This window comes from Strongylocentrotus purpuratus, unplaced genomic scaffold, assembly GCF_000002235.5.
Source record: "Strongylocentrotus purpuratus isolate Spur 01 unplaced genomic scaffold, Spur_5.0 spur5_scaffold_14, whole genome shotgun sequence".
Lineage (NCBI taxonomy): Eukaryota > Metazoa > Echinodermata > Echinoidea > Camarodonta > Strongylocentrotidae > Strongylocentrotus > Strongylocentrotus purpuratus.
The window spans coordinates 20,231,431-20,248,464 of record NW_022145599.1 but is presented as its reverse complement, the minus strand read 5'-3'; the positions used below and the strand labels follow the sequence as shown (position 1 = coordinate 20,248,464).

Sequence of the window (17,034 nt, the reverse complement as noted above, 5' to 3'; positions counted from 1 at the left end):
CATAGTAAAGTCCAACTTGAAGTTGATCTTAGTCTTTGTGAAACACCCCTGACCTCAACTTTGATCTTTAACACCACGATCCAAAAGGCACGGCCTGGATTCGAACCCTGGTCATTTTGTAGGCGTGGCCAGTGGGTTGACCACTAGACCAACCCACATATTCTTGGTACAAAAGAAGAGCACTGTCAGAAACCTGCTGGAATCAACAGTGTCATATTTTCTTTGAGCACAGAACACTCCGACAGTGATAAGGCTCATGCAGATAATAATACCCATTATTATTACCATATTCATTATTACGTTGCCCAAATATCCACATTCATCATGACGTCATACATCCTGTAATCTATGAAAAACTTTACACAGTATTACTGAATGTTGTGGTTGTTGATAATGTTTTTTTTAAATTTTGTTCATGTTGTTTTGGTGTTTGCGAGTTCAGTGTGTTTGTGTGTTCAGGACAGCGAGTGGTGTCTAAATATATTTTTAGACCAAGTTCATATTTTCGAAGTTTTTCCTAAAATCCTGTAACTCAGATTGAGTGGGTTGTATTATTTCCTTCCACTTTAATTTTTTTCTCCTTTGTTTATTTGTTATTTAATTATGAATAGCAATTGATTTTCCCCTGATTTTCATATATTTGATAGTTATTGATAGTTATGTATACATGTTGTTATGTAGAACTGAATTCATGCAGTGTTTATCGAAACTCTCTTGCAGAGCAGGTTTGAAATTGGACTTAAAATGAAACTTCTCTGTTTGAAAACAACTGGAAAAAAATAATCGATAGATGTGTTAATAAATCGTATAAAATGTTGCATTTTAGTGATTTTCGTCGAAGCTAGTTGCAGATACATGGTTCTCTGGCAAGGGGGAGACAAGTCAGAAAATTATGGAATAAGCAAAGAATAAAATAGGCTCATGGGCCCTCTTCTTCCTCCCCCTTTCTTTATCAGCCGAGAGGCACGTGTCCCCGTTGCCCCCCCCCCCCCACCCTACCTCGGATTGGACACTGAAAGCAATTTGATCTCATTAAAAACTGACTATAGTATATCAAAAAACTGAGTGTGATGAAGCAATATTTTCATTTCTTGTCTACCCAAGTTCATATGAGCTTTGCAACGCCGTGGTTGTACTCGGTCAATATAGGTTAGGCATGCTTAAGGCAAGCGCCATCAGTTGTCGAAGTTTGTACATTTTTTTAAAGTCATTTTTTTCTCCATTTTCTGACGATGGCTTTTATATCACAACTGCTTTAAACATATCTCGTCTTTTTGTATTATTATTATTATTATCATTATTATTATTATTATCATTACTTTATTATTATTATTATTATTATTATTATTATTATTATTATTATTATCGTAATTGTTGTTAATGTTGCAGTTATTATTATTAGCAGAAGCAGTTCTAATATTAGTTGTTGATGTTGTTGATGTCGGTGATGTTGTAACTGCTGCTCTAACGATGGCTTTTATATATTACAGCTGCTTAATAATGAGCTTGTCTTGTTGCATTATTATTATAATAATAATTATTATTATTATTATTATTATAATTATCATTATTATTATTATTATTTATTATTATTATTATCATTATTATTATTATCGTTATTGTTGTTAATGTTGCAGTTATTAATATTATTGACAGTAGCAGTTCTAATATTAGTTGTTGATGTCGGTGATGTTGTAACTGCTGCTGGTATAACAGTCTTGTTCCGTTGTTGTGGTATTAGTAAATGAGAAGAGGAGAAAGAGGGGCAAAGAGCAGAGAAAGAAAGAAGAGTAATGGGAATGCAAACGTATTACAAGAAGGTAGTGTCGTGTGGTGGGCTGAATGAGATGCCTGGGGTTGACCGTGTTAGGGAGCAGAGTGAACTCGGTTAAAGCTCAGGGACACCAGACTTTTGCCTCATGATTTTATTGAAGTTGGCATCAACAGAAAAACCGTGCAAGAACAGAAAAAATACAAGTGATAAATAACATAATTTCAATGTATCACATCATTAAACAAATAATAAATGCGGAATGACACATTTTCCATTGAAGGGATTGGGTAACTTTGTCTCAGATTCTGAAACAAAATCCTGGATTTAGCTCATGCTGCAATGATAATTATTGAACATTTAGGTCAGTCAGGAACCCCATGACTTTTACAAACCGATTGCCTGTCGCATTATCAAGTTATTTATGATTGGAAATCGAAATTTAAAAATTCGTTTTCCTGACGGTTTATATGACACTACAGTTTATTGGGAGGAAATGAGTATGATAACACCAGTCACTCAAAGATATTTTACTTTTTTGAGGCACTTCATAATCATTTTGAAGCGCAATTTGTTTAGGGCTTCAATAGTACACCTTATCACAAACATTGATAACACGTAGGGCCATGCATATCAGATTTAACATTGTCAAACGATGTCTTTAAACAATATTCATTTCTAATCAAAGCATCCAGATGTTAAATATCAAACACTTTCTCCTGATTGAGCCTTACAATCTATATCAAATATGCATACATGAATTACATTCAGTGTATATTCAAAACAATATTTTCTTGACACAAATAGTCTTTACTGAATTATATTCCTAAATTAAACATTTATCTGACACAGTTAACATCTTTCAACAAATTGTGCGAAGTAGAATTTAGAAAATGTAATAATAAATGCATACCCAAAGTCAAAAGGCTACTGGTGGTCACCAACCGTGAACAACCGACATGTCTAGAACCGGCAGGAAACGGGTCATCTTCACTCACGATGCCTGTCACAGGTCAAGCTAAAAACATATAACTACACGACCATTAAATCCACTACAGTCTACACTACTGTTTTTGTCTAAATAAAATCAAGTCCTAATGCATCTATTCATCAAATCATATTAAAGAGTTGTGATCAACAAACATATGTCACTATTAATTTAAACAACTTAATTGCACTATACATTGTGAATACTGGTTCAACTTTTATACAGATAAATACCAAAAACGTTTCATACCATGACATGGGCACGGGCGCCACCATCTTAAAATACAATGTTTACATGCGCACGCCCGCTACGTCCTCATGAAAATAACACGGCTCCAATTGATCTAAGTTTTCGATTGATTTCAATCAATAAAAGAAAATTAAATGTAAAGCAAACATTCCAAATAATGTTCCTCATTTCCCAATAATCAGCTTTTTACTGCATAAGGATAATATGTAGTTCATATAAGGAATAAAATCTAGATTTTCGAGAAAACTTTCCCCTTAAAAAGTCAAGGTCACTAACCACGTTGTCCGTGAACCAATTTAACTTTCTATAAGTAAAAGTAATGAAATTCAACATTATACAAGTCTCCTTGACAACTACTCTTCCTGAAATGTAGCTTCTTATTATAATAACATTACATGAAAACACTTCATAAAAAGGAGATGAAGTAGAAACTTACATCTACTGTTTCTCTCAGCTAGCTTCGTTAACATCCCCGACTTACACCAGAATAAGAGCATGTAATGACCTAAATAACCGCGCTGCCGAAATTCATTGCAACCAGGTAAACTCCCTATCAATATATCACTCGCTGTAGCAGAGCTACTACGACAAAGCTAATATTTCAAAGTATAATTTTGATAAAGAATATTTCCTATTTCAGCATTAAATACAGAAATTAATATCAACACATCAAATTAAGTTACTATGGCGTAGAGACATCAAACATTTAAGATAACTGAAAGTAATCAGGCCAATTATCTAAAAAAAAAAATCCCCATCACCTGTCTCGAATTTAATAATGTAAGTAATTTCCGTTTTCCGACAGTTGAAAAAAAATTGTGCATCAACGCGAATTGCTTTACTGCATTGTCAATATAATAATTAATAATAATAATAATCACATTCATAGGGCGCCTTATATATATATATATAGGCGTTTCTAAGCTTCTTAGTTTCTGGGTTGGTACTGTCTATAAACAATTATATATAATTATGTTCAATAGCTTGAAAGCAATAAAATAAAATAAAATATAACTGATTAAATACAATTCAGTTGAATGGAATATGTTATAACTGATTCAAAAGGTGGGTTTTGAGAAGTCTCATGATGGTCCTATAGATTGTGCAAATACAATACCCATATACGTTCCTGGGTAAAAAGTGCTGCAACACTGCCCCACAATATCATCACAAGCGATGTCCTAATTCTCATTATTTCGTCAACATTGATTGCGTCCATTATATGTGTTATTCCGGATTTACTTATTCAAGATATTTTAGTTAGAAAGCTTTATTGCGGCATGTGTTTAATGTCAAATCAGGAAAGAAAAAAGACCCATAATGCTAGCAAATTTTCAAACTTAAATATGAAAATTGATTCATATATTTTTTTTTAGAATGGCAGTCGTTTGTTCCTAGGCTACTCGTTTTTTTCCATAGGGTATGTTCGCTACTTTCAAAGCAGAATTTCTGTAAATTGTCAACTTTTCAGATCGAGTAAGTTATGCACAACATAAAACGGGAATCTCGTATGAACAAGAAACATAAAATCTCGTACGAACACACCCAAAAAGGAACCAACCACGTGTAACGTCACCAGGTCTCACGTTATTTGACAATTACTACACGTTCTCATCGCTCTATTTTAATCAACTGGACCTTCAGGTTTGGACTTTGCTCCTGATGAGAAAACCAAGCAAATATGGTTCTATGACACTCCCCTCATGACATGCATTGATGATAGATAGTGCAAGACTGTAGTAGTCAACTGCTAAGTCATATTGAGGTTGATAATAAAAACAAAGCAGTGTACATAATGGCTTCCATACAGATGCACTAGACAACTTAAGTCACGAATTTGGGGTTATCATCTCCTCAAAGATCTGTAGCCATGGAGCTGTTTTATAGTGATTAGAAACGCTGAAAAAGAAAAACATTATGGATGACCGAATAGGATGCCAGCTAGTCTAATTTTTAGAGAGATCACGCTGATGAAGGATTGAATTTTCTGGATATGTCGACTTGTATTTGTTTTATTTGGGTGAACTCTTGGAGTCTGCATCGTTGACTAGGAGGCACTTGATCACACAATTTTCTGAGCATTGAGATAAAATAAAACAACGATACTTAACTGATAGGCTCTATCGTGACCTTTTACACAGACATAGCTTCTACGACACTTTAGTTTATAGAACATTGAACAAATACATGTAGCCTACTTGTAGTTCCAATGGTTTTAACATATATCTTCTTTGTTAATTAGTTTGATTGAGCTACTTATCTTCATTTATTTTCTCGAGCTATTTATCTTCATTAATTTTCTCATTTCAACGATCTTATCTGCCTCACCATCCTGACGATTGGAAACATATTTTATCCGTGAACGGGATATCGTTTTGATATCGTTTTTCATGACAGCTAAGTATCTCACCACCAAATATGTTTGCGAATCTTTGTCAAGGTTATTTTAACCTGTTAATATTTTGTAATGACACATTTAGTGGACGTCACTCGGCCCACACCTTCAATCGCAATCAACCGTTCACACTGATTTGTCTATGATTTTTGATGAACTTTTTTGTGTCTGCGTTCACTCTTCCCTACCGTTGGTTTCTTTGGAGGGTGTAACGAAACTCATCGACCATAATATTTGGATTTCAGTCAAGGAGTGCCAGTTTTTCAATTTGGAAATCTAGAGAAACGACGATCGTGCTTTGCAAGAGTGGGTCGATGCTTTATTTGAATGATAGTTCAAGACGTAAATGGAGGATGGTTACCTATCCATGACTAAGTTAACTCGCTAGATGTGAAAACGTCAACATAATCTACTTTAGAATTTGTGAATATAGGGAAAAATGACACAGACGTTTGTTTACTTCCTCCTCCTGTGGACCTAGAATACACTACAAATCCATGCCCCTCCAAATGGTTGATATATATATATTGTGGCTATTGAGAAAGCAGTATTGAAGCCTACATCGTTACTTGAGGACGCCTGCTTTGTTACATTTTCGCGTGACTTGTCAGACAAGGTGAACGACTCTTGTCGTTGTATTGAGCTGGCCGAGAACATTGGATAAGGAAACGGCCGGGTGTCGCTGCAGTGATACTTCCAAGCGTGAGAAGGAAGTGATTAGAGTTGTCAATAGTGTCGGTCACAAAGGGAAGGTGAATTGAGGCTGTGACACCCGTCAAGTCACACACACACCACCGAGAACGACAACAGACCGATCAGAGACAATTGCATAAACCAGAGGGGTAATAAGAATAAGCTCGGTTTGGAGTTTGGGGTGTGACCAAGGTAAAAGCATGCATGAGACTTCTTCATGAAAAAATCCGTTGGAAAATTTGAAATGGAAACATGAATACTATTCAAGCGAATTTATTTGGAGACTGTTTGGTCTTGTTCTAATCTTGGGAATTAACATTTGGAATACCTCGCCATGGAAACCCCACCAACAGATGCGATGACAGGTAAGGCAATTCATGTTTTCTTGGCTTTTGCTTTCACTTTGTTCAAATATATTTTCTCGCTACTGCTTTACTATAATACTTTCTTAGAACTAACATGCTATAGTTCGTTAAAAGTATAATTGCAGTATGGTTAATGATTGATTACCCAGTGATGTGAAATCATGACTGGGTGTTTAAATCATTTCCAATTGAATCCTTTTTATAACGAAATGATTCCACATTGTTGGAATCATCATCTTCAGCACCTTACAGCACCACAATAAAAATGTTACCCATACTTTGTGTTTTAATTGACCTTTCCTTCAGCACCTCAAATCAGCCGCGCGTGTGCAACATTAACTTATTTAAAAAAAAATGATTATTCGTAAGATTCGTAACAGTCCCGTATAGACCAGTTCACGGTTAGCACAAGTCCCAAATGACCCCGAATATCCATAGATCTTCAAAACATGAAGAGGTCCCACTTTGTACATTTTGAAATAATCACTCCTACAGCGATGAAGGTGCTACATAAATACCCTTTGTTTCCCCTTTTCAAAGAATACTTCCACCTGTGTATCATGGAGTGCACTGCTTGTACATAAATGAAAAATGATTAAATAACTTTCATGAGCACGTATCAAGTATTTTGTCTCCGTGTATTTCACAATTTGGTCTACAATCACCTTTATCTGCTCGTGCTCAAACTGCAACTATGAACTGGCTTATTTAGGAAATAGAATAACTGTTTCTCAGGTGACAAAGCAGGCCCACTGGAAAAGTATTTACCTCTTTTTTTAAAGTTGCCTTTATATTGCATTATCCAACGTGACCGACTCAGGCCGACAGCAGATCGAGAAAAATTACCTTATCCCCTGAATGGCCAAGACTCGGTTGATGTTGAGTCGGTTTGGAGTTTGTTCTTATACATCACATGTATAGCGCATTACACCTCTATACAAGTTCTCAAGAAAAAGTAAGAAAGAAGGGGAAACAAACAGAAAGCTGCAGGGAAATAAATGCCTTAGATTAATAAGTACAAATATCAAATAATTGACCAATTGAATAAATGTGTTTAAAGCGCAGTTTTACATTGTTAAACTGTCTTAGCTTGCCTTAAATGAAGGCTACTACTCCATAATATACAAACTCGGTTATCAAATCGTTTCTAGTTATACACATATAATTTAGATTAATATGCATTGCATTCTACTCTATATATACATGTACGTAAAGAAATATTGCTCTACTTTGCCTGGGTTAATAGCATCACTCAAATAGCAATATATTCTTCTGACCTTCATGATTTTGCTGGTTATTAAGGTATGCATTAATTAGCATTGACAAAATGTAGAACTCACCGAGTCAGAAAACTATACCCACGTGTCGAGTTAGTAGGTCACAGCAGAATATTATCAAACACAGGTCACGTTATCGTGTGATAAAGCACTTATCTTGTATACAATTATCAGTATAATGCACACCACTTTAGTTACACAATAGGCCATATTCTTCAAGTAACCAAATTTATACTTAAGTGCCTCGATACTAATGATTTCATTCATTTGAATTTCTGGTTAATGAGGTACATTTATTCGTAACAGATGAACAACATAATTCGTACCAAGCCTCTTCACAAAGGAATATTCAACAATTTGATTACATTACGAAAATGCCCTTTGCCACGAGAAGACATGCTATAGGGTGAAGTATAGGCATATGTGCTTTTTTTTATATTAACGCTTATACGTATTATGGACAAGATCCATTGTTCGTTTTAAAAATAAACAGCGTGGTTCAGCCTGACATAAGAGAGTAGGTCTACATTTATCAATCACGAGGCTTTTTTTGTTGTTAAATTAGATCTTTCGCCTCTGAATATATTGTCCTTTCAATAATAATATAATAATTGATAAACGCCTCCTGCCCCAGAAGCATATTATGTCACTACATGATTACATTATACGTTAATGTGATAATCTGTATGACAATACTAGAAAAATAAGCAAAAATATAGTAGGACTTTGAATGTCAACACGGGTGTCAACACCTCCATACATTCATAAGAGAATTATGTATTTAGCTATATGAATGAAAATGGAAGATGATTTTCATGGCATGGCTGTCGATAAAAAAAATTGTTTTCGTTTAGAGAAATATCTGCTTTAAAAAATTAAAATAATCATAGATAGGCAAGATTATGATAGGGCACAGAATATTCTTTTGTTTAAATCGATCAGGGAAACGTCACCAAGAATCCTTGTTGTTTTAAATACATATTCTTGAAACATACATACAAGCTTCGAATGTAATCAGACATATTTGTTGTACAAAAACCGTTGCATATATTTAAAAAATGCCATTATGTCTTGCACACACATCTACTTTTTTTTCGAGGGTGAAAACCGAGCCTGTCAATGGTGTTATGGTTATGATGATTCACTGTGTACATAGTCATCCCACTGAGAGATGCTTCCAAAGAAAAAGGTGTCGAATATTGGTCCGTCAGGTTCTGTTTTCCTAACGATGACGGTCATGACATCAGCAGGGCCATGTCGATCATAGAAAAAGCGCAAATTTAGATTCCCCCTCAAAAATGGCTGCTAAACGACATTCAGTCACGTTGCATAAGTAATAATATTTACACGAGACGTTTTTTTACAATTGCTATGATACGATAGCTGTACACAGACTATAAAATAGGCTACGTGAGCAACGAGTTTAATTGTAATGATATATTTAGACATACACTTTAAAACAAATACTTGGTGAATGAAAAATGCACAAACAAAGTGTGCTATAATATCCAAATAAATTCGGGAAATTATTTTCCCATTTTAACCTTGGTAATATTATGTCTATTTTAAAGTATCGTTTATACACTTATGTTCGGTATATTAATTCATTATTGATTCATGTATTGGTCTATAGGAACAACTAGAATAATACAATATAAACAATGATACTATAAACATATATTGTACAAATAAAATAAAGTATTAACATAACGAAAAATACACCGAATTATTCACTGCATGAATATTAATAAGCCTACCCATGTGATATCAAATATATAAGGAATGAGAAATAAAGGTACGGAGGGATATAGCTGAGGAGAGGGAGAGAGCAAAATAAAGAGAGAGAGAGAGAGAAGAGGGGGTGGAAACAACGAAAATAAAGAGGGGGTATGGTGTGAATACTAATAGGAGGGGAGAAATTATAGCTACTAGTTAGAAAGAGAGAGAGAGGGAGAAAGAGAGAGGGAGAGAGAGAGAGATAGAGAGAGAGAGAGAGAGAGAGAGAGAGAGAGAGATGATTGTCATTGACAGTGAGGTACAACAATAGAATGATAATACAAACAAAGTAAAGACAATTTGTAAAAATAGCCCATCAAGAAGAAGTGATATTTACTCATTTATTCATAATGCTGCTTTGCAGCTTTTTCAGAATTCGTAACGTATTTTATCAAACTCTATTTGATTTAAAAAGAGCAGGAGATCTTAACTGATATTTTTTTTTGGCTATTTCCCTGTTATATTGCCTACATAAATTTCGTGTTGGGTGTGAGAGAGATAACATTCCAGTGTACATACATTGGAAGATGGGGTATTCTAGAAATTATAAACACGCCTTGTGTCTTGTGAGAGTTGAGCATGGACTGTCTTCTTGGTGGAGCGCTCCTTTTCAATTTTCCGAAAGAAGATTATTTTGTTGATAAAATTTATATCTGGGATTAGCCATTTTCAATAATATTTTTTTTCACAGAATATAGATTTAAAAAACTAAATTATTCATACCCCTAACAATTTTCTTGATTTGTTAGGTATTTTGAGGAATGCACTTGTTCCTGATTTATATTTCGTGAGAATGTGACATATCAAAGCTTACATCTAAAAGTATTAAACACAGGCCCATATTCTACCACAAAAAACCATCAAATTTACAAGGGGTATGAATGATTTAGTTGTACATATTTACATACGAGTTCCTTTTGATACAATAATTGGGAACAAAACCTCAACAAATATAACAATGATGATTCCAACAAATCACCTCATGTTTACAAAAGAATAAGGAAGTATCATTGTGTAAATATAATTACCAGGGACCTAAAGCGAAGTAATATTAGTAAATCACCATTTCCATAAGACTTGTACATGTTCTACATGTACTTAGCTTTAAAAAAAAAACTTCTGCAGACAACTGGGGAGAACGATCGATGAAGTTATCAAAATAGGCTTACATTACTTCGTCTTACTACATTCTAAATAATTATATGGGAAGTATACAAATGCTGCTGTAAAGACGCAGGCAATAACGTTCGATAATCATAGTAATGTTGAGAATAATCCGACTGTATTTTGTTTTCCTTCAGTAGACTAATAACACAAAATCCATCATAACGATAAAGATTGATGATATGAAAAATAGTGTTAGTAGAAGTATTAAATCAAAAGAAAACAATATAGTTAAAATTACTTGGGGACTTTAGCATTATCCATAAATGATACTTGATGCTAGGATAATACTTATTTATCCATTCTTGGCATTTTCACTTAACGTAATTCATTGAGGTCTGTTAAGGTTGCTTAGTTTGATAAGACGTTGTTTAGTATTTGTAGTGGTGCGCATTGTGCCTCTCATTAGCGTTTTTAAAAATCAAATTAGGTCAATTCATTCTGATCTTAACTCGTGAAATAAACAATGTTTTTTTTCGGTTCGATCAAAGAATACCCTTTTGGGGTTACTCGTGAATAACCCAAAGGTTAGTAAATCCAGTGGTTCAAAAACCTTCTGTTATACCTTCTATGTCTGGCACACCCCAAATGAAGAGAATATCGGGAAATTGCTCTTAAAATTCTTGAAATTCTTAAAAATTCATCAATTACTGTCAGCCAATTTATGGTCTCGTTTCTTCTTTTTAATTCGCTGTTGAAAATTCTATTACGTGTTATGGGAAATGTTTTATTGTATTGACAATATATTATTTTTGACAAATAGTTCTTCAAAGTGTTTTTATATGGGGTGTGCGATCGATGGGGCAATTCAATGCCGCCAACGTTTCCTAGTTGCTCTTGAAACCAATTACCTGTATAAAATGTAATCACAACCATGATCTTACGATGAATGGTGCTTTCAACCATCACGATTGATTTACTGAAATTATCAAATTTCGATTTCTGCGAACTGTGATTTATGATTGTTCGCGGAGCTGACTTTGTGTCAAGGCTATGTAGAAATATACCGTGGTACATTCATTCATTTGGAGTAGATCATAGCTGGGTACCTGTACTGCACAAGGTGCATTACCACATTTTCCTCTCTTTACCCAGGTGATGATTGTTTACAAAGCTGACCTTGTGTCAAGGCTATGTAAATAATATACCGTGGTTCATTCATTCATTCAGACTCGATCATAGCTTGGTACCTGTACTGCACCAGGTGCATTACCACATTTTCCTCTCTTTACCCAGGTGATGATTGTTTACAAAGCTGACCTTGTGTCAAGGCTATGTAAATAATATACCGTGGTTCATTCATTCATTCAGAGTCGATCATAGCTTGGTACCTGTACTGCACCAGGTGCATTACCACATTTCCCCTCTATACATTTTCAAGGGTACCTGGCAATGATGACATGACAGGGGGACTAATAATAGTAGGGCCCTCGTGGAGAGCATTATTGATACTGATGAGGCTACCCTGGGTAAACGAGATGATATGATGTGATTGATGAATGTGTCACCTTGTGTCAGGGTCATGTAGAAAATATACCGTGGTACATTCATTCGGATTCGACCCTTGCTTGCTTGGTACCTGTGCTGCACAAGGTGCATTATAACATTTGTTCCTGGCAATGGTGACATGACAGGGGTAATAATAATAGTAGGGCCCTCATGAAGAGCATTATTGATACTGATGGGCTACCCTGGGTAAACAAGATGATATGATTACCTGAAAATCCCTTTCCCGGGTGCAGTGACGTACACCAGTACAATGTTTTGCTTCTATTTATTCACCCCTTTATTGTCTGATCTAAATCCATCGTATATACATTTATTGCCAGTAAAACTTTGACATCTATTTGTCATATATTTATTGCCAATAAAACGTTGGCTATCAATATCATGCTTCCGGCCGCCATTTTGTTTGTTTGTCAGGTCTGTTTGATATATTGTGTATGTAAATTGGGTTTTTACAGACGTGTATCATTAAGATATGATTTTTGTTTACGTCTGGGGACCGACCTTTAACGTCACTATCCGAACGACGTGACTCAGTCTCGAAACCGGGGTCCGCTGAGTCAGTGTGAAGGCGAAGACAGAGAGCTGACCGTACTACGGACTCTTAACCAACTCACATCTCGTTCTGGACGAATGGGACCCGGCAGGATCACCATGATCGGAATCCCAGATGTGCTAAGTAAAGTATGTGACAAAAATTAATATCTCTGATTTTACATAATTATGATGATACTAGCTGCCCTCCTGTGAACTGATTATGAAACTTCGTAAACATCATGATGACGTAAATTAGTTAAAGCACTCTGCTATCACCGCTATATTAAGACTAGGACAAAGTACAGGATGACCCTGCCCATACACGTAAACATTGAAGAGATTGGATTCTACTTGCCTGGACATATTGAAGTATAACCCATCACGAAAGTTCTATTTTTCATAGACCCTCCGACACAAATAGATTTAAAACGCAGTTCATATTTTGCTGCACAGACTTTAATTTCAAATTTACAAAGGAAAATCATGACGAGGAAATAACATTGTAATTGAAAAAGTACACAATGTACAAGTTATTTGTCTATGCAGTATGAAACCTTGAACGTCTGTATGTATTGAGAATGTAGAAAAAATGAACCATGAATACATTTTAGAGAGGGACCATGCACAGGCAGAGAGGCGGAGTGGGAGTATTTGGCAACGGGGGTATACTAGTGTCGGGGTTGGGACATTTTGGATATTTCTGAAGAAATTTAGCTCATCGGATATGGGAAGGGGGGACGTGTCCACATCACCTCTCCCTCTCCTGTTTTCTTCTTCTTCTTCTTCTTTTCTCTTGCTCTTTTCCTTGGCGCCATTTGATGGGCCGCGGACGAGGGGGGGGGGGGGACTTGCCTCCCGTATCGTTACGCACTGACTACAAATAATTATTGTTTAATCAGGGAGATGTGCCTTTTCTGATTAAATAAAAAAAAAATCAAGTCACTTGGTAGCCCAAGGGGTGTTTCACAAAGATCCTAAGTTGAACTTATCTCTAAGTTAGACTTAAAAGTTATGGAAAGCCATTAGCATCTTTGAAAATATTTTGTAAAAGTTATTTTGAAAGGCATTAATTGTTTATTCAAATCATTCGTATTTTCTATCGTCAAGGAGATTTCATGTTCTGGATGTGGAATTTATAAAAAGTCTAAAATACTTGAATTTCTGCTTTTGAATATATTTCATTTTAAGACTCCAATGGCTGTCCATAATTTTTAAGTTCAACTTAGAGTTAAGTTCTACTTAGGATCTTTGTGAAACACCCCCCAGGAGCATTTAGTATACTTGCCATGTACATGGGACTTAAAAAAAACAAGATTCTATGGTCGAATCTAGGGTCTCTATCATACCATTCTGTGATCCTCCCGCCCCACCCCCAATATTGCGAGGGTTGATACTGTTATATCTACTATTGTCTGCAGCTCTATATTTAGTTAGGTGTGATCTTCATTTGGAGCGTGAAAAAACAAAGGCGTGTGCTGTATTATAACCTTGTAACACACTATTATTCACAGTATTAGATTGTGCGAATGCTATATTGATTGGGATTTTGCACTTGGAAATATGCTCTCTCTCTCTCTCTTTCTCTCTCTCCCTCTCTCTCTCTCTCTCTTTCTCTCTCTCTTTCTCTCTCTCTGTCTCTCTCTGTCTCTCTCTCTCTCCCTCTCTCTCTGTCTCTCTCTTTTTCCTCTATTCTCGCTTCATATCGATGACTCTACAACAGAGGGGCGGTAAATATAAATTCCCCTTTGCCCTATATGTGACAGAGCCTGCGTAAAATAGAAAATATGCATAAACGAAATTATCAAAGAAGTATCAAAAAAGGTATTAACAGAATCCAATGGGCAAGAATATTTAAAGAGCAAGTCAACACAGCATAATGCATCTTCAATCCAAATGACAATGACACGGTAATGACATCAAGCCGATTACAATCTTACATATTTAATCTTATCTCCGTTCCATCACTAACAAACTCAAAATGGCGTTCGAAAATTGCGCATACATTATCACTGCTTCTGACATCCATCGCATTTTACCTGTCCCTTCCAACCCAGCCCCTCATCAAACACAATCAATGGTTTAATGGCTTCACGAGTATTGACCATCATCTCATTCTCATCTTCCACACCAGGGAATCTACCCTGGATACCACTTTCGCTTCCACAACCTCCACTCCACAAATTAATCAGCGACCAACAATCAAAAGCTCACATATTTTCTCCCCAGATTCGTCAGGAACGCCCCTTTATACAAAAGAGAAATGGGGGGCATCGAGGACAATGAAAATGAACATATGTTGATCCGTTGGTGATAGTGGTTGGTATAATATACACGTATCAGTTGATGGAGCAGGTGTCAGTATTATTCATAATCAGATGTTGTCATCATTGTGTGCAATATTTTTCTGGAATCAGTGAGTTCACCGTGCTTTTTGTTGAACAGACGACACCACCAAATAGCAGAAAGCGCGGCCAAAAAATCACGTTCTTGGAGTTGTCTGATTCATCATTAGAGCGATTGGGAGAAATAACCTTGCCGATTTGGGAAGTATAATCATGATGATGGTTTGAATTGGATGTTCAATGTTCGTGTTTTTCTTGACAATTTGATATAATGAATGCGCACTGGGAGTATTCCAATGATGTATCTACTTTGAATTATCAATCATACTGACGGATGGCTATATTTCGCGATGAATACAGCATTAATCAACCTTAAATTTATGTATACGATGTGACATGGTGGATAGAGCGAGGAGATACTAACTGGAGATAGCAAATCACTTGCTTGGAAGGTGGATTTTATTCTTTCTTTGGATTATATATACATATAGCAGCAAGATGATACAAACGGGAGAGACTTATCAATTCAGGTGTAAGTATTAAAGGCATCGTTTAACAATGTTAAATCTGACATGCATGGTCCTACGTGTTATCAGTGTCTGTGATATGATGTAATATTGAAGCCCTAAAAAAATAGTACTTCAGAATGTTTAAGAAGTGCGTCAAAAAAGACAAAATCTTTGAGTGACCGGTGTTACCATACTCGTATTCCCCAGTAGACTGTTAGGAAAACCGTTAGGAAAACGCAGAATTTGGTTTCGATTTGTAATCATAAATATCTTGATAATGAGACAAACGATCGGCTTGTAAAAGTCATGGGGTTCCTGACTGACGTAAGGGTTTATAATAATCATTGCAGCATGAGCTAAATCCAGGAGTTTGTTTCAAAATCTGAGACAAATTACCGGATCCCTTTAATGGTTATAACAAATGACCAAAATCATGGATGACAGTCACGTCGTTAACTAGAAATTGGTAATACAGGAGTGTTTCCTTTGACTATGGCATATAGCATCGTCGCTTACGACGATGTTGATGATGGTGATGAAGACGATGATGAGGACGATGCATATGATGGCGATGACTATGATACACATGATGATGATAACAATAATGATGCTGATGGTGATGACGATGTAATGTGATGTGATGATGATGATGGTCATGATGATAACGATGATTATTATTATGATGATGGTGAAGGTGATGATGATGGCGCTTATGACGATGATGATGATGATGATCGTGATAAAGCAATATTATCATCAATGTTCTTGCAATGATTACATAGCCTTAAGTATATCGTAGATCGTTATGGAAATACAATGAGAGTATTGGTGGTGCTAATTTGTCAGAGCACGAAACACCGTGACCTAAATCATAAACATATTATAATAAAAGTAATCCAATACCATTGCTTTTGATATGTGATTAGACACTGAACAACAATGAAAATGTATATTGTCGTTTGCATTATGCACATATGTGTATATATTCGAATCAATCATATACTTGATAACGTTTTTCTGATCTACTTCACGAGGCACAGCATATACCAGTATGGCATAATATTCTATTGAATTCAGTTTCAAAAGACCAGCTGTAATATACCGTCGTGCCCATCGATCGGTTTTTCGTTAGCCCCAACAATTTCATATCTTTAATATACAGACTAACTGAATAAGAGTCTCAACACATTATATACAAACAGTAACGAAAGCAGTGTCTGGTATATATTGTGTGTAAAATATTCCACATACATTACGCGCGGGAAACTTACACCTCCGTGGCATGAGTAATCCGCGAAGGTCTGTAATGAAGGCTACATTCCTGGAAGATAATGAACTTGATCAATAATATCAATTCGATTTTTGTTGATAATGGGGGAAAGTACTGCACGGGTAGACTCTGTTAAAGGTTATTGTGAACGTTACTCAACACTTGTGATTATCAGTATAATAATAATAATTA

General features: G+C 35.7%; 1 protein-coding gene across 3 annotated transcripts in view; it reads left to right on the top strand.

Annotated features, from left to right (window-relative positions):
- The first annotated feature begins 6,117 nt into the window (after positions 1 to 6,117).
- Positions 6,118 to 17,034, top strand: part of LOC591753 (formin-like protein 3) — a 67,149-nt gene continuing 56,232 nt past the window's right edge. For 2 of the 3 annotated variants that reach the window (XM_030984420.1, XM_030984419.1), the window contains exon 1: positions 15,523 to 15,595. In XM_030984420.1, coding sequence (XP_030840280.1) covers positions 15,562 to 15,595 — 34 coding nt within the window. In that variant the 5' untranslated portion in view covers positions 15,523 to 15,561. Of the gene's footprint in view, positions 6,462 to 15,522; positions 15,596 to 17,034 lie in introns of those variants that run through there. The other variant, XM_030984421.1, reaches the window with a different exon arrangement.